The 22682-nt window shown below is 40.2% G+C and overlaps 1 protein-coding gene across 1 annotated transcript in view; it reads right to left on the reverse strand.

The window, feature by feature from the left end:
• Positions 1-691: 691 nt before the first annotated feature.
• Positions 692-22682, reverse strand: part of pcdh1a (protocadherin 1a) — a 303557-nt gene continuing 281566 nt past the window's right edge. Inside the window, exons 5-6 of the mRNA XM_061962071.1 lie at positions 1370-1438; positions 692-744 (exon numbers count right to left, since the gene is read on the reverse strand). Of these exons, the coding sequence (XP_061818055.1) occupies positions 740-744; positions 1370-1438 (74 nt within the window). The 3' untranslated portion in view covers positions 692-739. The remainder of the gene's footprint in view (positions 745-1369; positions 1439-22682) is intronic.

The following is a 22682-nucleotide window of genomic DNA, read 5'->3' on the forward strand; positions in this document are numbered from 1 at the left end:
GCAATCAGAAGAAAACATTTAAACTATTTAAATAATTTCCCTGAGAGTAAAATAACACCTACAAATGTAGTGCAAATGACATGGATGGAAAATGATCTTAATTTTCTCTCTGTTCACTAATTGTCTGTGGAAGTAGTGGTAATGGAAATATTCTTCCCTCATCGCTTTCAGGGAATGTGAAGTCTGAATTTACCTCATGAGATCCTTACCTAAGTAATTCCATTTTTAGTGTATCGGTCAAATGGTGTGGCCTGTCAGCAGGATCAATGGGGGCATCTTTGATAGATTCAAAGGCATCTGTTGAAGCTGTTGGATGTGTCTTCTGCTTCCATCCATCCATCCATTTTCTCCCGCTTGTCCCTTTCGGGGTCGCGGGGGTTGCTGGAGTCTATCTCAGCTGCATTCGGGCGGAAGGCGGGGTACACCCTGGACAAGTCGCCACCTCATTACAGGGCCAACACAGATAGACAGACAACATTCACACTCACATTCACACACTAAGGCCAATTTAGTGTTGCCAATCAACCTATCCCCAGGTGCATGTCTTTGGAGGTGGGAGGAAGCCGGAGTACCCGGAGGGAACCCACGCAGTCACGAGGAGAACATGCAAACTCCACACAGAAAGATCCCGAGCCCAGGATTGAACTCAGGACCTTCGTATTGTAAGGCACTGCTGCACCGTTCTGCCTGTGTCTTCAGCTTGTTGGATTGTAACATAGAGTCTGTTGCTACTGCTTCATTATCCTGTGAGAAAAATAAACACACACACACACAGAACAACTTTGATATATTTATATATGTATATATTAATAAAGATGATTTTAGTTCAATTTCAAGTCCTACATTTTCAATTTTGACTGTTTTGAGTGTTCACTATACCCTGTTAATATGAGTATTTATGATGTACTGTATTTATATATATCAAAATGTATAAGCAAAGATACAGGTATAATATGATAGGGTGAAACTCATAATATATGTACAGTATAACCTCTTACTTCCTATTCCAATAATAGAGTGATACTAACTATACTTGTCTATTGCTAAAAAGTGTACATAATAGGACTGATCGCTACTTTGGTATAAGCATGCAAGCTAATATCCATTATTAATATGCATTATTTTTTCTTGTAGCAGGATGTTATTAGTAATAAAATACATTTAAGCCCTCCTTTCAATGCAGCCAAAGTAAGACAACTATTTCTGATGAATAGGCCAGAATGTCTTGAGAGTATTTAAAAATGATTGTAACAAAACTTAGTCTGATATTGATTTAGATGTATTACCATTAAACATACAGTATATGTTGTATACTTTTTAATGGAAAAACTTATGTTATCACAGTATGTTACAAATAAAAAACACTCACCTGGATCTACATGTTGAGTCTGTCTCTTAGCTGCAAATGTGCTGCTGCTGCTTGCTGTTTGAATAGATGCTGTAGTGTAAAACATATAATTGCACAAATGTCAATTCTGCATGCATTGTAACTCTGAAGTACTTTTTCTACATTCAAATTGTACAAAACCCAAAACCAGTGAAGTTGGCACATTGTGTAAATCGTAAATAAAAACAGAATACAATGATTTGCAAATCCTTTTCAACTTATATCCAATCGACAATATATTGATAATGCAACGACAAGATATTTAATGTTCGAACTGAGAAACGTAATTTTTTTTTGCAAATAATCATTAACTTAGAACTTAATGGCAGCAACACATTGCAAAAAAGTTAACACAGGGGCATTTTTACCACTGTGTTACATGGCCTTTCCTTTTAACAATACTCAGTAAACGTTTGGGAACTGAGGGGACCAATGTTTTTATAGCTTTTCAGGTGGAATTATTTCCCATTTTTGCTTGATGTACAGTTTAAGTTGTTCAACAGTCCGGGGACTTCGTTGTCGTATTTTAGGCTTCATAATGCGCCACACATTTTCAATGGGAGACAGGTCTGGACTACAGGCAGGCCAGTCTAGTACCCGCACTCTTTTACTACAAAGCCACACTGTTGTAACACGTGCAGAATCAAGCTTGGCATTCTCTTGCTGAAATAAGCAGGGGCGTTCATGAAAAAGGCGTTGCTTTGATGGCAACATATATTGCTCCAAAACCTGAATGTACCTTTCAGCATTAATGGTGGCTTCACAGATGTGTAAGTTACCCATGCCTTGGGCACTAATACACCCCCATACCATCACAGATGCTGGCTTTTGAATTGTATGCTTAGAACAGTCCGGATGGTTCTTTTCCTCTTTGTTCCGGAGGACACGACGTCCACAATTTCCAAAAACAATTTGAAATGTGGACTAGTCAGACCACAGAACACTTTTCCACTTTAAATCAGTCCCTCTTAGATGAGCTCGGGCCCAGCAAAGTCGGCTGCGTTTCTGGGTGTTGTTGATAAATGGCTTTCGCTTTGCATAGTAAAGTTTCAACTTGCACCTACAGATTTGACGACGAACTGTAGTTACTGACTGTGGTTTTCTGAAGTGTTCCTAAGCCCCAAGGTCACGGGTATTCAATGTTGGTTGTCAGCCTTGCCGCTTACGTGCAGTGATTTCTCCAGATTCTCTCAACTCTTTGATGATATTACGGACCTTAGATGGTGAAATCCCTAAATTCCTTGCAATAGCTTGTTGAGAAATGTTGTTCTTAAACTGTTAGACAATTTGCTCACGCATTTGTTGACAAAGTGGTGACCCTCGCCCCTTCCTTGTTTGTGAATGACTGAGCATTTCATGGAAGATGCTTTTATACCCAATCATGACACCCACCTGTTCCCAGTTAGCCTGTTCACCTGTGGGATGTTCCAAATAGGTGTTTGATGAGCATTCCTCAACTTTCTCAGTCTTTTTTGCCACTTGTGCCAGCCTTTTTGAAATATGTACAGGCATCAAATTCCAAATGAGCTAATATTTGCAAAAAATAACAAAGTTCACCAGTTGGAACGTTAAGTATCTTGTCTTTGCAGTCTATTCAATTGAATATAGGTTTAAAAGGATTTGCAAATCATTGTATTCTGTTTTTATTTACGATTTACACAACATGCCAACTTCACTGGTTTTGGGTTTTGTATTAATTGATGAATAAAATATAAATAATGGGTAGAAATTGCTCTGCAATCATATTCCAAAACTGAAAAACGTACATGTTTCTTTACGGCAAGGCTCAGGAGATCACAAGGCCATCTCCTACTCTGTAGCACCCTCCATGTTCCTGTCGTGGCTCTAAATAGATTCTGATTGAATCGAGTTCATCGCAAATAGCATTCATTATTTCATTTAAATAACATTGCAGCAAAATGAGCCAATAGCCGAGCTTACACTAAATTCAGTTTTGTGCATTTCTGGATTTTCTGCTTTACAGATGTTGCTTATTTACTTTCTGGTTACTCAAGAAGTTTACCCATTTGAGCTTATTTTAGTTACCGTATGCGTTACTCTTGCTGTCCCTGATCATGAATAACAGCAACAACTTGTTGCTGGTGTTAATATTACGGCTCAAGCTCCTGCTGCCACACATTCCTCGGTGCATGCCCCTGGACGCACATGGGCGCTCCCCTCCTGCTGCGGCCGCGCCTCGGCTGCACTCAATATGAAATCAACACACCTGACGCTGATGAGGACTCCAATCCCTTCTTAAGCCAGCGAGTCCTGCATTCCAATGCCAGAACGTAGCCACTTGTACCTGTACAGTAAGCCCTACATGGCTCTAGCTTTTTGCTTATGTGCTTCCTCGCTCTCTGTGTTTCCCCTCTGTGCTCCATCGTGTCGTGTCCTGTTCCCTCGTCCCTCAGCTGCCCTCCGTTTCCTGGTTTTGAGCTGTGCGTCTCGTCTCCCTGGATTCCCTCTGGACTTCTAGCTGACTTCCTGGATCTCGACCTCTCGCCTGTCCACGGACCCTGACGCCTCGCTACAGCCCTTGACCTCTCGCTTGCCCACGGACTTCCGAGCCTGCCTTGCCTTCTCTGGACTTCCGCATCTCTCACAACACGCACCTTCAACACCCCCCGGTAACACTCACCAGTTAATCGCATCACATAGTCACAGACCACATATTTGGTTTAATTACACACGTCATACACTTGTGCTAATAAACACGACTTCCCTGTCTCAGTGCCGTCTCCTTCCTCACTGAAACCGTTACCGTTAGCCCATTTAAGAAAAGTCATGATGCTAACCCATCCATCCATCCATTTTCTACCGCTTATTCCCTTCGGGGTCGCGGGGGGCGCTGGAGCCTATCTCAGCTACAATCGGGCATAAGGCGGGGTACACCCTGGACAAGTCGCCAGCTCATCCCAGGGCCAACACAGATAGACAGACAACATTCATCACACACTAGGGCCCTAAAAATTAATTAGCTAAATGTACATGCATATATCTGCTTTTAGTCCGTATTTCCTTCTCCTTCCTTTGCTTAACTTTGATGTCCCACTTTTCATTGTAAAACATTATCAATCATATAAAATTTTTCACTAGCACTAGCCTTCTTTGACCATGACACGATTGGAATGATTTCTTTAAAAAATAACAATGTAAGTGTACATATTGCGCGTGTTTACGAAAAGGTGAGAGCATTTCAAAGGACTTGGGTGAGGAGGCACAATGGCCAAATGGCATCTACTATCATCTCTGATGTGCGCAGCAGTGTTGTCTGTACTGCATTGCGCTTTCATCCGACTAAAATACTGCTTCCACGTCTTTTTGAACTTAAAGGAAAGCCACGTGTCGACATCACTCCTACTACTTGCTGCTTGTACAGTTGTGATAGCATGAGCTCGGCACACTGATTCTGGTTGCTGCTGGATAGAATTTCTGGAGTAGAGCCTGGAATGGACAGTTCATATCAGAGGCTGATATTGGACACTTTTGATTCTATGCCAATAAATTCAGATACACGTTTTTTCGTTGACAACGGACTATTATCAACATTGAATCGGGACACACCTGATCTTGAGTCACTGGTTAGATAAGCCGGTTTGATGAGCCAATTGGTTTTCATTATTAATCCGTCCCAAAGGTCCTGTGAAAACCGGGCATTATAAAAATACTGAAAAAGTTTTTCCTTAGTAAAGCACTTTTTATGGAAAATAGTTATAGTTTAGTAAAAATATAAAATGCATTTAAGTGACTATAAAATACAAAAGTAGATAAAAAAAAAAGAAGCTCTAGGGCTGTCCCAATACCAATATTTTGGTACCAGTACCAAAATGTATTTTGATCATTTTTAAAGAGGACCACAATACATTGTCATTATTAGCTTTATTTTAACAGAAAATCTTATGATACATAAAAATGTGTTCCTTATTGTAATATAAGAACAATTTTGACATTTAATAAATAGTAAACATATACTAATACTTCTCTTTTAGTAGTAAGCAAGCAAACGGGTTACAAAGGCTCCTAATTAGGCTGCTGACGTATGCAGTAACATATTAACATATGAAACAAAAATTGAGCTGTTTGGCAACAATACCGAGCAATATGTTTGGAGGAGAAAAGGTGACGCCTTTAATCCCAGGAACACCATGCCTGCCGTCAAGCATGGTGGTGGTAGTATTATGCTCTGAGCTTGTTTTGCTGCCAATTAAACTGGTGCTTTACATAGAGTAAATGGGACAATGAAAAAGGAGGATTACCTCCAAATTCTTCAGGACAACCTAAAATCATCAGCACAGAGGTTTGGTCTTGGGGGCAGTTGGGTGTTCCAACAGGACAATGACCCCAAACACACATCAAAAGTGGTAAAGGAATGGCTAAATCAGGCTAGAATTAAGGTTTTAGAATGGCCTTCCCAAAGTCCTGACATAAATGTGTGGACAATGCTAAAGAAACAAGTCCATGTCAGAAAACCAACAAATTTAGCTAAACTGTACCAATTTTGTCGAGAGGAATGGTCAAAAATTCAACCAGAAACTTGCCAGAAGCTTGTGGATGGCCACCAAAAGCGCCTTATTGCAGTGAAACTTGCCAAGGGACATGTAACCAAATATTAACATTGCTGTATGTATACTTTTGACCCAGCAGATTTGCTCACATTTTCAGTAGACCCATAATAAATTCATAAAAGAACCAAACTTCATGAGTGTTTTTTGTGACCAACAAGTATGTGCTCCAATCACTCGATCACAAAAAAATGAGACTTGTCGAAAAGATTGGAATCTCAAGACAGCCATGACATTATGTTCTTTACAAGTGTATGTAAACTTTTGACAACGACTGTATACCCTCAAATACTGTATGTTTAACCAGAGTAAAAAGGCATACACATGTCACATGTCAAATTATTTTCCACAAGTCAATTCAGTGTCATCACAGACGCCTAGGGAATCTCGCTAATGGCTTGACTGGGGGGATGGACTTCCGCGACAAGGATGGGAAGTGTCTGTTGTTGAGTCGAAAGGTTGTTGCGAATGTTGCCAGAAAAGAGAGCAAGATACACTCAAACCGGATATTGGGTCACATTAGTAACGGTCCATCATACAACCCTACTCTCTACGATACTACATCTGGTAAATGTCATGTTACGATTGTTTGACCAGACTTATCCATAGTGCGGTGCATTCAGTGAAACAGACTCTCAGACTTGTGTTTTCTTTGATGGGACTGTTACTGTATGCTACAACTTTATTATAGTTTATTTTTCAGCCGTACTAAATACAGAAAAGCACGGAGACTGAGTCATCAACTTGAGTTTAATCGTACTAAAACAGTGAATAAAATCCGAGACATTTTTGGGGAAAATGTTCACCTAAAACCCAATCTTACTAATACAAAGGTGTATGAAAACCAAGGTACCACTATACCCAATGGGTGACAAGATATATACAGAAAATGCAATATACAGTAAAAACACCAAATTGACTGCTTTTGCCAAATGTTTGTATTCCTTTCTAGATGTTTTCTTTGCCTCGCAGTCTATATCTGATATGTCGCATATCAGCCTTGTCTTTCCCCCTCTCTTGAAAAACAACCAGCTCTCCCAATAGATGCTTATTGACTTGTTTCTCTAAAGAGTGGTGCTGTGCCCATCCCCACCCAAGTGCCACCTTGTATGAGTGCAATGATCAATTTAAAATTTCTTGAGGGCAACGGGGAGCACTGATGGTTACATAAAGTGTCCCACATCTTCAAGCCCTGCAGTACTTTACTGAATAGGACAGTATCAGTTCTGTCTTTGATCACATACTGTACTGTATTGTATGCAAAACCAAAAAATATTAAGGCCACACTGAAAAGAAGAAAAGACGTTAGATTAAAGGGAGATGTGCATATCATTAACATACAATCATGTTACCAGAAATTTGTTTCCAGTATTTTCAAGAAAAAAATTGTTCTATCAGAATTTTGTAGTTTTAACAGGTGACAGACAAAAAAGTCATTGAAAATGTGGTTGACAATTGAACACATTTACCAAAAGAATCAATTTCACCCTTTTTTCTCAGGAACAGAAACAATCATGTTAACACATATTAGGTTTTTGGTTGTAGTGTTTTCTATCATAAGATAAAATGAATGTAGGGCGCACCGGATTATAAATTTAAAACACTTCCTTGAGGACTACATAACATGTAATGGTGGTTCTTTGGTCAAAATGTTGCATAGATTATGTTTTACAGACCATCTTCAAGTTATCTTCCGACCGTTGCTTCAGGATGCGCCATTTTGTGGGTGGACTTATTTCCGTGGCTCCACTTTGACAGCATCTTCTCCCCGTCATCTTTGATGTAGTGGTGTAGCGTGCAAGGACGGGAGTCGAAGAAGTGTAAAAAGTTGCAGCTAACTGTTTTAATGACATTCAGACTTTACTTAAATCAACAACGGAGCAGCATCTCCTCATCCCTGGCTCACTAGTGCAACAACAACGCCGTAAATGTGTCCCGTAAAAAAAACGTCCAACTGAAACTCTCTAATAACTAAAGTTCTGTGGGTGAATTATGTAAAACCACTACACTGGTAGTTTTTAGCACTTCCGTAGCAAGATATAAGTTTGAACTTTACGCTACTTTATATTACAAATGGCAACAGCAGAGGATTAATGCCTTAAAACAAGAAGATGAAGAAAAAGAAGAAGCTTATTGACCACGGCGTCAGCACGGACTACAATGGCAAACACGTGCACATTTTCAGGACTTATGCAGATCCCACATACACATCATTAGGTAGCAGGCGGTAAAAAAGTAGATTTTGATTATTTTGCAAAACAAAACGCCAGGTAATATGTCTGTTAATAGGTACCATTTTGCAGTCCTTATACACACCATAATAGTACCGTATGTTGAATCACAGTACGTCTGACTACGGTAGCCGTAATGCTCCGACAATCCATCGAGTGGTGCGGCTTCTTGGATGAACAAAGTCGTACTAAAACATTATGACGGATTTTTGAGCGTCGTGTGTAATGTTCTATTTTCTCAATGGAACATTTAAAGGTTTGGTGTTGTTTACTGGTGTCATCTTGCAGTATACACGTATCTCTTATGTGTGACTGCAATCGACTGGTCACACTTATTATTACACCATGTACCAAATAAAAAAGCTTTGAGGTCGGTAAGCACAACCAGAATTACACGCGAAGGACTCTTGACTGAAGTAGAGTCTCGTGTGCCTGGCAATTCTTCATTAGAGGACGTTGAAGACATCTACCGATGAGGAATTATGATAACAGGACATCTGCTGATTGGAGTAAGTGTTGCCCTGGTGTTTCAACGAAAACACGCTGAGAGAGCAACGCGGTGGAGAGACAAGTGACTCTTCGGCCCTAAGTACACACACGCGCACCCATGAAAAATACACACGAGACACACACACGTACCCCACGCCCCACATCCCGCTCCTTTGTCGCTTCACCCCCTACGGTACGATAGACAACGAAGCCGCAACCCTGGTGGCAGCAGCTTCGAGCCAGATGCCCGTCTCGATTCCCTGTTTTATTGTCTTAAGTTGTGTGTGTCATTACATGTTCATATTTGTTTTTTTCTGGGCTGAAATCTGAGTGTCCTAGGTCGACCTTGAGGCCTCTTTCCAGCTAGGCATGCCCTGAACACCACACCAGGGAGGCTTTTAGGAGGCATCTGGACTAGATGACTATGCAACCTCAACTGACTTCTCCCGATGTTAGGGAGCAGCACTAAGGTGAGTCATCTTCCCTATTGCTAAAACTAATTTCATACGCGTGTATCCACGACCTTCCTCTTTCCGTCACTTCTCAAAGGTTGTCATCAATGGTGTGACGGTTGAAGCTTAAATCAACAGGTAAATCAAGAGTTTTACTTTCCAGCTCAGCTCTCTCCTCAGACGCTGCAGTGCTTCTTCTCTTAATCTCATGCTGCTGCCTTCACTTACTCGTGAGCAAGACCCTTATCCCGATACTTGAACTCCTCCACTTGCGGCAACATCCCGTCCTTTTCTGGCTAAAAACCATGGCCTAAGATTTGAAGATTCTGAGTATAATCCGGGAAGCTTTACACTCTGCTGTGAACCGCCACAGTAAAAACTGGAGGTCCTAGCTTGATGAGGCCATCAGGACTAAATTATCCGCAAATACCAGAGGTGAAATCTTAAGACCCTCTAACTGGACACCCTCAACACTGTAGCCGCACCTAGAAATACTGTCCATGAAAATTTTGAACAGAACATCTGACAAACAGCAGCCTAGACAAAAGAAACATGCTTGACTTAATGTTGGAAATGAGCACCTGGCTCTTGCTCTCCTTGCACAAGGACCCAATGGCCCATAGTAGCGTGACACAAATCTTGTACTTCTGGAGCAATTCCACTGGACACCATGCAGGACAGTCAAATGCCTTTTGACTGTCCTGCAGTCAAAAGGCATTTGACTGCAGGACTGTATTATGGGGCGCCAGGTGTATTATGGCGCCCCATAATACACCTGCTGTGATCCTGTTTTTTATGTTTTTATGTTTTTATTAATTATATTTTAATTATTTATTTTTTTATCGTGTTCTGTTTGTGTTATGTTGTGTTTGCTCGGTACTCGTTTTATCTTTTAACCTGTTCATTGTACAGCACTTTGGCTACCCCTGTGGTAAATTTTAAATGTGCTCTATAAATAAAGTTGATTTGATTTGATTTGATTTTCCAAGTCCACAAAGCACATGTGGACCTGTTGGGCAAACTTCTATGCACCTTCCAGTAATGCTGTTCAGAGAACAGGATGAAAACCGCCTTGCAACTGAGGTTCGGGGAGATCACCGACGGTCGTACCCTTCTCTCCAGCACTCTGGAAAATACTTTCTGAGGAAGGCTGAGCAGTATGATCCCCTGTAGTTGGTCAAAACGCCTCCATCTTCACTATTAACAATATGAAAAGAGCACTTTTTTTTCCCTTTCTGAAGTGTTAGGGGGTTTTCCAGAATTTATTCAAAGCTGACAAGAAATCATGCTCCATGGCCTCAGAGAACTCCTCCCACATGGCCTGCTGGTATCTGTCAGCGGCTTCAGGAGTCCCACATGCTCATGCTCAAAAAGTATTCTACTTTAGCTTTACGGTCTGCCTAAACTGAGGCGCCGTGGCTTGGTTGGTTGAGCAGCCATGCCAGCTACTCGAGGGTTTGAGGTCCGATCCCCGCTTCCGCCTTTCTAGCCACTGCTGTTGTGTCCATGGGCTGACCCACCTGTTCCGAGTGCCACCCACACTGGTTTAAATGTAGCTTAAAGATGTAGATAATAGGCTTCACTATGTAAAGCGCTTTGAGTCTCTAGAGAAATCCGCCATATAAATGTAGTGAACTTCACTTCAGTTCACTAAACTGTGGTGTTCACCATCTGTTATTGGTAATGGCGCAAATACTGACCTGAATCATGTTATGCTCAAAGCTTTGATTGGCCACCTCAGAAATGGAGGCACAGAATATGAACTGAATATTCTCAGTCTGCCCGTGGATGCAAGTAAAGCCCTGCCAGAGGTGTTAGTTGAAGCCTCGACAAACAGGAGACTGCCAAACGTTACCAGATCACGCTCACTTGGGTCTGCTAGGTCTGTTTGGCATCATTTCCCGGCCATCTAATCACCAGGTGGCGATGAGTTGACAGCTCAGCCCTTCACTTCACCTGTGTATTCAAAACATGCCGGAAAATGTACTTGAAACATTTGAACACGTACAGGGTGTGCCCTGATCTGATATATTAATGGACCATAAGTGCTGCCTCATAGATCATTTCTGAAATGCCGTGTTTGTGAGGTTAAGAAATGCAAATGAAAAACATTAAATGCATAATTTAAGGCCACATGAAGCATTTGTCCAGCAGCTAAATGGAAGCTCATGTAGTTTGTGGCTAATTTAATTCAATCATTAATGCTTTGCATGTCTTAATCTTTGTAGAAGATTTACGTTACACTTAATAAATATTTCGTGTGACTTTCAAGCAAGGCAGTATTTGAACAATGAAATTGTGTTTGACATTTTAATCCAAACATTAAATGCTAATTAGGTGAGTTGGTTTTAATTTGAGTCACGTCTTCCTTGTGTCTTTGGTTTTAAATTAAAGTTCAATGAAATGCTTGTTCTTCCCTTTTTTTTCCTTTAGCGTCTAAGCTACTATGTGCATGTGGTGCCTAAAGGCGCAAGAGGAGCTCCATTAAAAAAACACACACAAAAAAAGGCAGCCATTGCAAAGCGAGGCCAGCAGCACTGAAGCATCGCTCACCTGCTCAGCCTGACAGCCAGCTCCTCTCTGACTGTGCTCTGCCAAGCCCACCCCAACCAGCTGGTGGCAATCTTCAATTACAACACCTGAGCCGTATTAACTCCTTAGCGCCAATCTGAAAGTCAGCAGTGCGCTTGCGGGGAGTGTGTTGGTACCCACAGATGAGACATGGCCCTGCATGGTCAAAGGAAAGATGAGGGGTTTCATAGATCTAACATGGTCCCAATTTGAAGTGTTTCAAAGCCTTGTGTAAGAGGAAAAGTATGCAATAAATGCATCCAGAGGCTGAATTAGCAGGTTGTGTTGTGCGTGAAAATCAACATATGGCAGTATTGAGCCACAGGATACAGTGACTGTATCCTGTGACAGAAAAATAGCTAAGCAGCTAGGCTAACTGTTAGCTTCTCTGTCTATCTCTCGCTCTATTATCTCTATCTCTTTTATGTTAAATGCCAAAGTGTTAAGTGATCTTGGTCCACCATGTTCTTTTTATCACTGAAAAGTGTCCACCTCAGTCAACATTAACATACGTGGTGACCGCTTTTGTCCACATTACTTTTGAGTCAATTTTTATTAGTATTGTGACCCATACGGCAAAATTACCACACAAGCCCTTTTTTTTACAAGACTGAACTATTGTAATGTCAGGAGAATGACGATGCATGCACAATATAACATAATAAAAACCAATTACATTTTATAAGCATCTGCAAAACAGTCCTGTGCATTGTACCGTAAAGTAGGACGCTCTATATCAGGAGCCTCAAACGTACGGCCCACGGGCCGATCCAGGCCCGCGAACAGGTTTTATCCGGCCCGTGGGATGAGTTTGCTAAGTATAAAAATGAGCCGACATTTTTAATGAAAGAAACTGCTGTTCTAAAAGTGACCACTGGATGTCGCAATAGCAATTTTTTGTATCTTTGTAGATGATGCTACATACACTATATTGCCAAAAGTATTTGGCCACCCATCTCAATAATCCGAATCAGGTGTCCTAATCACGTGGCCCGGCCACAGGTGTACAAAATCAAGCACAGGTATGGCGACTTTCTACAAAAATTTTTAAGAATGGATCCGCTCTCAGGAGCTCAGTGATTTCCAGCGTGGAACTGTCATAGGATGCCACCTGTGCAGCAAATCCAGTAGTGAAATTTCCTCGCTCCTAAATATTCTGGGTTTGGAAGTTGCCAGGAGAACGGTACATTTCGGACTGCATTGTGCCAAATATGACATTTGGTGGAGGAGGAATTATGGTGTGGGGTTGTTTTTCAGGAGTTGGGCTTGGCCCTTTAGTTCCAGTGAAAGGAACTTTGAATGCTCCAAGATACCAAAATATTTTGGACAATTCCATACTCCCAACCTTGTGGGAACAGTTTGGAGCGGGCCCCTTTGTCTTCCAACATGACGGTGCACCAGTGCACAAAGCAAGGTCCATAAAGACATGGATGACAGAGTCTGGTGGGGATGAACTTGACTGGTCTGCACAGAGTCCTGACCTGAACCCGATAGAACACCTTTGGGATTAATTAGAATGGAGACTGAGCGCCAGGCCTTCTCGACCAACATCAGTATGGGACCTCACCAATGCGCTTTTCGAAGAATGGTTGGAAACTCCTATAAACACACTCCGCAACCTTGTGGACAGCCCCCCCCCCCAGAAGAGTTGAAGCTGTAATAGCTGCAAAAGGTGGACCGACATCATATTGAACCCTATGGGTTAGGAATGGGATGGCACTTCAAGTTCATATGCAAGTCAAAGCAGGTGGCCAAATACTTTTGGCAATATAGTGTATGTACAAAATAAACCACATGAGTACATCAGTCGAGGAAAATGATCAAACTACATAAATAACATACTGTAATTTGATTTTGATATGATTTTTTGATGAGTTGACTGATGAACATTATCACATAACTTATTCAGAAAATATAAATAACGACAAATACAGATAGAATACTATTAACCACAACATGTAAGTGTAAAAAAAAAAACATTATGATTTGTACATTTTCAGAATGTGCTTGTTCTATTTTGAAACAAAGAAAACAATCTGAAGTTGTCTTTATTTTTAAGTTATTGTGCCGTGATTTTACAAGTCCGACACACTTGGGAGTAGATTTTTCTCCATGTGGCCCCCGATCTAAAATTAGTTTGACACCCCTGCTCTATATACTTTCTTTGACACAGCCAATGCGGCTCAGCAACTCCGTTGGTGTAACGGAGGTTAACCAGTGTAGTTGTGTCCAATGTATGTTGGAAAACCTCACTCCCTAACACCTTCTGGGTTTGTGCTGAAAATCGGGTTTACATTCTCGTTCGAAAGACCCGGTTTAAATGGAAGCAGGGGCTGGACCAGGCTGGCTATACTGGCTATTATTACTGCTCCTGACAAGCCAACTGCCCCCTATTGCCCAAACCCTCAATCATAGCTCAGAACCATACACAATATGTGCGTCACTACAATACCATGTTCAAACGAGGGCTGTCAAAGTTAACGATAATAAGAAGTTAACTATAATTCCCGCAATTTTTTGGGGGATACGCGCACGTTGTGTGACAGTCGGTCATAAATCGCCCTAGCCCAAAGTGGGACGATGTACTGAAAATGGCCACATGCTGCATTCAATGGAAATGCTTGATATCGGAGACTGTCCTTCCTGCCATGCAATGACAGGGTTTTTTTTCCCTCACACGCAGCTTGCCGTTACCTTGACTACCCACCATCAGTCAGGCTCATGGGCTGCTCGTGAGAAAGAGTACAACGACAAGAAAATGCACAGTAAAAAGAGCAAGAATGGCATTGAAAAGGCAAGAATAAAAATAGGTAAAGCATTGCAGTCTGACGTGGCAAGATGTGCCAAACTTTGTCATCTTAATCATCACGGAATATGTGATTGAGCGATGTGGCGTTCACGAACAAACAACTTTTTGAAAAGCTATAAATGAACCTTAAAGGGGAACTCCACTTTTTTGGAATTGTGCCTATCATTATGAAAGACACCACGACAGATGGATTTTTTTAATGCATTCTCACTTGTAAAAAAAACCATAAATAAAAGTCTGCTTACAGCGAAGCCAATGAGAGGTCCTCTATTCCGCCCATAAATTCCAATAAATAACCATTCAAAAAGCTCCGACAATACTACATTTACATTTCGTGACTTAATTGCTAACCAAGTATTAGTGATATTGTTATTATAAGCGCTAACGCAGACAAACTATTTATAGGGGTGCCGTGATCACAAGCCATACTTGCCAACCCTCCCGGATTTTCCGGGAGACTCCCGAAATTCAGCACCTCTCCCGAAAACCTCCCGGGACAAATTTTCTCCCGAAAATCTCCCGAAATTCATGCGGACCTGAGTGACGTGTCGACAGCCTGTTTTCACGTCCACTTTCCCACAATATAAACAGTGTGCCTGCCCAATCACGTTATAACTGTAGAATGATGGAGGGCGAGTTCTTGGTTTCTTATGTGGGTTTATTGTTAGGCAGTTTCATTAACGTCCTCCCAGCGCGGCAACAACACACAACAGCAGCAGTCACGTTTTCGTCTACCGTAAAGCAGTTCGTCTGCCGTAAACAGCAATGTTGTGACACTCTTAAACAGGACAATACTGCCATCTACTGTACATGCATATGTGACAATAACATCTACGGCTTTTAGAGAGTGCAGTCCACAACTGCGCACACAACAAGGAGACGAAGCAGAATGCATCATCAGAGAGGGTGTTCAGCATGGTTAGAAAAATAGTGACAGAGAATAAAACAAGGATGGACAATTCAACCCTTAACTCAACAATGAGTAGATGGGTGTTATGTGTGTGTATATGTGTAAATAAATGAACACTGAAATTCAAGTATTCTTCTTATTTATATGTATATATATATATATATATATATATATATATATATATATATATATATATATATATATAATAAAATAAATAAATAAATAAAAATAAAAAATAATAATAATAATATATATATATATATATATATATATATATATATATATATATATATATATATAGCTAGAATTCACTGAAAGTCAAGTATTTCTTATATATATATATATATATATATATATATATATATATATATATATATATGAATGAAATACTTGACTTGGTGAATTCTAGCTGTAAATATACTCCTCCCCTCTTAACCACACCCCCAACCACGCCCCTCCGACCACGCCCCCCAACTCCCGAAATCGGAGGTCTCAAGGTTGGCAAGTATGTCACAAGCCAGTGTACGATTTCGATATGATTGACTGGCGAGGTGTTTCCTCGCTTCCTTGCTCCCTGGAAGTTCATTGTAGATCATAAATCCTGCATCCCACCTTGACATAAGAAGTCTGATGATGTATTCTGACAATTTGATACACTTTGACAGCCATTTAGGACCCGGAAATGGCGAGAAGGACACAAAAAGATGCTTAATCCCGGGTTGGAGACCCATGTTTTAAAACAATAGATCGGTCATGATCTAAAGTGGGCCGGTCTGAGGCGTGAAACTCCAAGGCTGAAAATGGGTCTCACTTTAGCCAATGTGTGTCTGTAAAAAAGTGGTTGTGTGCATTTTGTGTTGAGCTGTTTACAAGCATACACTTTGTCCAGTTCTGTTTTGATAGCAATAAAAACTTAAGGTACCTCCATCCATCCATTTTCTACCGCTTGTCCCTTACGGGGTCGCGCAGGGTGCTGGAGCCTATCTCAGCTGCATTCCGGTGGTAGGCGGGGTACACCCTGGACAAGTCGCCACCTCATCGCAGGGCCAACACAGATAGACAGACAACATTCACACTCACATTCACACACTAGGGCCAATTTAGTGTTGCCAATCAACCTATTTCCAGGTGCATATTTAAAAAATAATAATAATTAAGGTACACTTATTACCTGCGATTACAAGTTAACTTTAGACAAAATGCGACTAATCCCGATTAAATATTAAAATGTTTTGATCCAACTTAAACATAAAATGCTAAAAAAAATACTTTATTATCGCTCATTTGCATGTCTCCTGCCAAAGGCACGGATAAATGTGCAATGGTTCGTTTCGGTTTCTGGTATGTTGACCTCTGCTTATGTCAATGTCAGTCAGCTAACCTGAGAGGCGTGAAGTTATGTTCTGTATTTTCGTCGATCAATTACTTTTTATTAACTCTTTTTTATTAACTCTTCCTTGTATGCATTTTCAGGGATTCAAGTGATGCTTTGCCTCACATTCATCCTGTCTCTTCCATCTAAAACAGAACCTTACAAATATCTCGGGGAGCACTGTTGCGTCGTCAAACACGCTCAGTCTCTTTGGCGGTGGGCATTGTTTCAATTAATGTTGACTAGCACTCAGCCACTGTCTTCATTTGGACAGTGATTTATTGAAGTGAGGACATTGACTGTGGAATTAATTTTGGAAATGATGAGAAGTCACGAGTGACATCTCTTTTTTTTATCATTATTTTGCAGACTGCCCCAGGGTTTCCATTTGTAAAATGAGTACAAAGTAAACCTTTATAATGGTGTATAACATAAGCATGCGCAAACAATTTTGCCACAGATCACTCACTAAACTACCATATCTGTAAGACTACTTGGAAGTGAATATACTTACTGTGTACTACACAGTAAATCTACTTTTTGCATACAGTGCATCCGGAAAGTATTCACAGCGCTTCACTTTTTCTACATGTTATGTTAAAGCCTTATTCCAAAATGGAATACATGCATGTTTGTCCTCAAACTTAAAAAGACAATACTCCATAATAACAATGTGTCAAAGTTAATTTATTCCAATTTGGAATAAGCCTGTAGCATGACAAAATGTGGAAAAAATTAAGCTCTGTGAATACTTTCCGTGTGCACTGTAATTCAGAGAAGCTAAAGGATTCTGGTAAATGGGTTACATTTAACTACATTTTCTATTCCATCTATACACTGCACAATATAACACAAAACGTACCTAATATGAATACTCAGGTGATGAATGGCATTCTTGGCGGTTAAGTGTTTAGCATCATGCTCAAATACACGTCATCCTGGGATCAAACCATAAACTCACATTACAATACAGCTTACTCTACCTCCCGAGTCACGGCCGTACATGAGATGTATCAATTGCATAGTTCAAGTGCACTTATTCATTCACTGAAATGCTCATTGACTTAAATCTTCTTTACCAATGTCAGATATGTAATTGCACCACTTGTTCATTAAAGTAAACAACTCAATGAGGAGCCTGGTTTAACACTTTGTTAGACGCGAAAAAGCTACTGATGTATCAGTAGGAAAACAATTGTTTATCATGTACTGACTGTATAATATTATATGCATGTGTGAGGACTGATCACTCTTGAATACATATACAGTCGCGATCAAAAGTTTACAACACTTAAACAAAAAATTTAGCTGTTTGGCCACAATACCCAGCAATATGTTTGGAGGAGAAAAGGTGAGGGCTCTAAACCCAGGAACACCATTCCTACCGTCGAGCATGGTGGTGGTAGTGGGCCTGTTTTGCTGCCAATCGAACTGGTGCTTTAAACAGGACAATGAAAAAGGAGCATTACCTCCAAATTTTTCAGGACAACCTAAAATCATCGGCCCGGAGGTTGGGTCTTGGGCGTAGTTGGGTGTTCCAACAGGACAATGACCCCAAGCACACGTCAAAAGTGGTCAAGGAATGGCTAAATCAGGCTAGAATTAAGGTTTTAAAATGGCCTTCCCAAAGTCCTGACTTAACGTGTGGGCAATGCTGAAGAAACAAGTCCATGTCAGAAAACCAACACATTTAGCTGAACTGCACCAATTTTGTCAAGAGGAGTGGTCAAAAATTCAACCAGAAGCTTGTGAATGGCAACCAAAAGTGCCTTATTGCAGTGAAATTTGCCAAGGGACATGTAACCAAATATTAACATTGCTGTATGTATACTTTTGACCCAGCAGATTTGGTCACATTTTCAGTAGACCCATAATAAATTCATAAAAGAACCAAACTTCATGAATGTTTTTTGTGACCAACGAGTATGTGCTCCAATCACTCTGTCACAAAAAAATAAGAGTTGTAGAATGTATTCAAAACTTAAAACAGCCATGACATTATGTTCTTTACAAGTGTATGTAAACTTTTGATCGCGACTGTATGTGCTGCTAGGACCTAGGGTTGTACGGTACACTGGTATTAGTATAGTACCGCGATACTAAAGAATAATTTTATAGTACAGGTCCCACAACCCCTTGCGCCGAAGTCACGTCGTGACATTGCTGGTTTACGAGCAGACGAGCATGTTCGGTAGCGCACAATCACGGAGTACTTACAAACAGACACAGTATGTAGACAGAAAAGGGAGAACGGACATATTTTGGCTTGAAAACTAACGATAAAGGTGAAGTTATAACACTAAAACGCCCTCAGGAAGAGGTGCTTTAAGACATGGCTAGCTAGCTAGCGGCTAACGTCCATCCGCCATCGGCAGCGTTTTAGCTACTTCTAAATCACTAATCCTGGTCTCCATGGTGAAAAATAAAGTACGTTTCTTACAAGTATCATCTCTGCAGGACGAGGAATAGCTAAACATGCTTCACTACACACTGTAGCTCACCGGCATCAAAATGTAAACAAACGCCATTGGGGGATCCACACCTAACATCCACTGTAATGATATTAAGGACAGGGATGTATCTAGTCGATACTACTATGATTATGTCAATATTTTTTGGCATCACAACATCTTTCATTTAAAAAAAATATATATTATGTTTATAAACTCAGGAATTATGTCCCTGGACACATGAGGACTTTGAATATGACCTATGTATGATCCTGTAACTACTTGGTATCGGATTGATACCCAAATTTGTGGAATCATCCAAAACTAATGTAAAGTATCAAACAACAGAAGAATAAGTGATTATTACATTTTAACAGAAGTGTAGATAGAATATGTTAAAAGAGAAAATAAGCAGATATTAACAGTAAATGAACAAGTATTCATAATTTATTTTCTACCACTAGTTCTTAATAATGTTGACAAAATAATAGACTGATAAATGATACGATATGTTACTGAATACGTCAGCAGACTAATTAGGCGCCTTTGTTTGTTTACTTACTACTAAAAGACAAGTTGTCTAGTATGTTCACTATTTTATGTAAGGACTTAACTGCAATAAGAAACATATTGTCACGAGGTGTTGGTGACGAACCCCAAGATGCACAGAAGGCAGGCTTGGTGCAGGAAAACATGATTTAATGTTTAAAATAAATGTAAAACACAAACCAGGAGCAATGAATAGCCAAACTGAAAACAGGAACCAGCAAACAGAAAAACTGGAAACAGCTAATGGCTAACAAGATCTAGCTAACAGGAAAACACGAAACAAAAGAGCTAGGAGACAGCAAGCTGTAAATAACTATAAGGAACAGCTTACCGCTATGACGACAGCGACAAGGACAGGTTGTTATGACATTGACAAGTATTAGCAACAATCACATCCACAATCAATACTCCAGCCCAGACTGGCTGGCAAGGCAGGTTTAAATAGCAGCTGGCTGATTGACACCAGGTGTGGCCAGGTGCCAATCAGCCACAGCTGAGGGAAAACAGCACTCAGGGAGAAAAGCAGGAAACAACCAAAATAAGAGCACTGACAGGAAACAAAGACAAACACAGAGGAAAAACTCAAACTTAACCAAACTGTCAGGGACAAGCCTGACACATATGTTTAATGTACCCTAAGATTTTTTGGTAAAATAAAGCCAATAATGCAATTTTTTTGTGGTCCCCTTTATTTAGAAAAGTACCAAAAAGTATAGAAATAATTTTAGTACCGGTACCAAAATATTGGTATCGTTACAAAACTACTAGGACCATTATTCTCTCTATTAATTCTTAACACAGACTTCACACATCAGAATAATAGGGCAAGCTGCAGTATGTGATCTATAATGCTGGGTTTTCATAGTGTTGAAAAAAAATCTAAATAAAAGAAAACATGGATTTTGAGGTAATTCATCAGTATCGCAACCACTGTGCAAGTGTTTTGGAAACATCACTCCCAGGTGCGTGGTTTATTATATAGAGAGCAGATGTAGCTTGAAGGAACATTGCTATTTGAAAGTATTTAATTGGAGACTGCATTTCAAGACAGCCAGGCCTGCCGCTGGTTTTATTCTAATTGCCAGCAGCAATGCACTTAATGAAGCGAGTGGGGAAGAGTGTGGGTAAAGGAGTGAGAGTGACCAGGTTTCCAAGGCAACAGCAGCCGTAGCCAAGTAGCGTTTTCATCTTGAGGAAAAGGCTGCAGGAGAGCAGTGTTTTCCTGCTGTGCCTCCTGAAGTTCTATAATGAATACCGATACTATAATAGTAATATTTGTTGAAATGTTACAAGGCTGAAAAACGGACACAAATCTGTGGAGTAATGCCTCGGAAATCGATCCCAGGAGCACATTTTGTGCAAAACCTCTGGATTTGACTCGAGTACTTTGAGCCTCACAAACTCGAATGTGTCTTATATTTTGACAAAGATGGATGTTAAACATGGTGCGTCCTATTTTTTTTTGGAAGGGACAGGTGCTGATGCTCTATGTCAACAAATCTGTCGCAACCTTTGTAGGACAGATTTCTGGTGTCTGTTGAAGTCTGTGTGGGCTTGTTGTTTTTGTAGTGTGGTAGATTACATATACACTGGAAAAACTCACAATCTCACCAAGTATTTATTTAACATTTTTAGTCAAAATATCTAAACAAACTTAACAAAAGTCACAATCTCCTGGATAGTAATTGTTCAGCGAGACATAAGAACTTATTTCTAGCCAATAGATCTTCTGAGGGAAAAAAATACTACTTCTGAGCATCACAAGTTTCTTATAAGACTCACAACTTCACAATACAAATTTTTATAGTTAATGATAAGTTTTAATTGCTAATTTCAAGATCACTTTAAAGTGTGTAAAGCTTAAATATAATGTCTTATTTCAAGAAATCTTACCAAGACAATTTTAAATTGTTCCATTGGCAGATTTTTTTTGCTCATTACATGCAAAAATTGCTTATATTATTTATTTTTCTTACTTTTTTTAAGAGGGACATTTTTCCAGTGTATGAGCCAGTAAAACTGCAGACATGTTATGATGTGTAATTAAATAGTGTGGACAGTGGAACCTCTAAGTGTACAAACTTTTTGATTTGCGAACCACAGGCTCAATAAAACTATGCTATTGTGTACAAACCGTGTCTCAGTGTACGAACATTTTATCCACCTGTTGTGTGCCTTTGTAGCGCAGCCATTTTGTGACCGGCAGCACATCCATTGTAGGCGGGCTCATTAATCCCCGGTGCTCATTTAGTCAGCCCAGTGCTGCTGTTAGTTATTGTTAAGTGTTTTTTAGTCATTTTACAAATTTTTCTATGGACAAGCAATGTGCGGTTTGAAACATTCAAGAAGTATTTACAGGACTACCACCCCCTTTCTGCCCCCGCTGCACGCCAAGAAGATTAACGAACAAGGTAAAGTATTTTTTTTCTATTTAAAATCATTGTAGCGACCTGGCTGTTAAAGTTGAAGAATTTTGTGATTTCAAACTGACAGTGCACCACAGGGTGCATGTATATAAAGACAGTTCAGCAAGTAGTTGTTAACTTTATTATCAAATCTATAGTTGATGCATCACCTCTTTGTTATTTTTGTTTGATATACAGTGCTGTATAACGCTTTATATAAAAAATAAACTTTACTAACAAACTACTAACTACTCCGCGGCGGTGTGACAGACCGCCTGGACACCACATCAGCAGCTTCAGGTGTGGGCAGGATGCAAGACGTGGGTGAAAGAGCAGGCCTCAGCAGGAAGAGGAAGTTGTCAACTTTGACAGGAAGACTGTGGAAGATAGAAAGTTGCTACTAGTTTCCAATGTTTGGAAAACAAAGTTTTTCGATATCCAGGTATAAGCTCATGACAGCAAATAAGACTGGATGGGTTTTTTTGCCAGATT

This window comes from Nerophis lumbriciformis, linkage group LG09, assembly GCF_033978685.3.
Source record: "Nerophis lumbriciformis linkage group LG09, RoL_Nlum_v2.1, whole genome shotgun sequence".
Classification (NCBI taxonomy): domain Eukaryota; kingdom Metazoa; phylum Chordata; class Actinopteri; order Syngnathiformes; family Syngnathidae; genus Nerophis; species Nerophis lumbriciformis.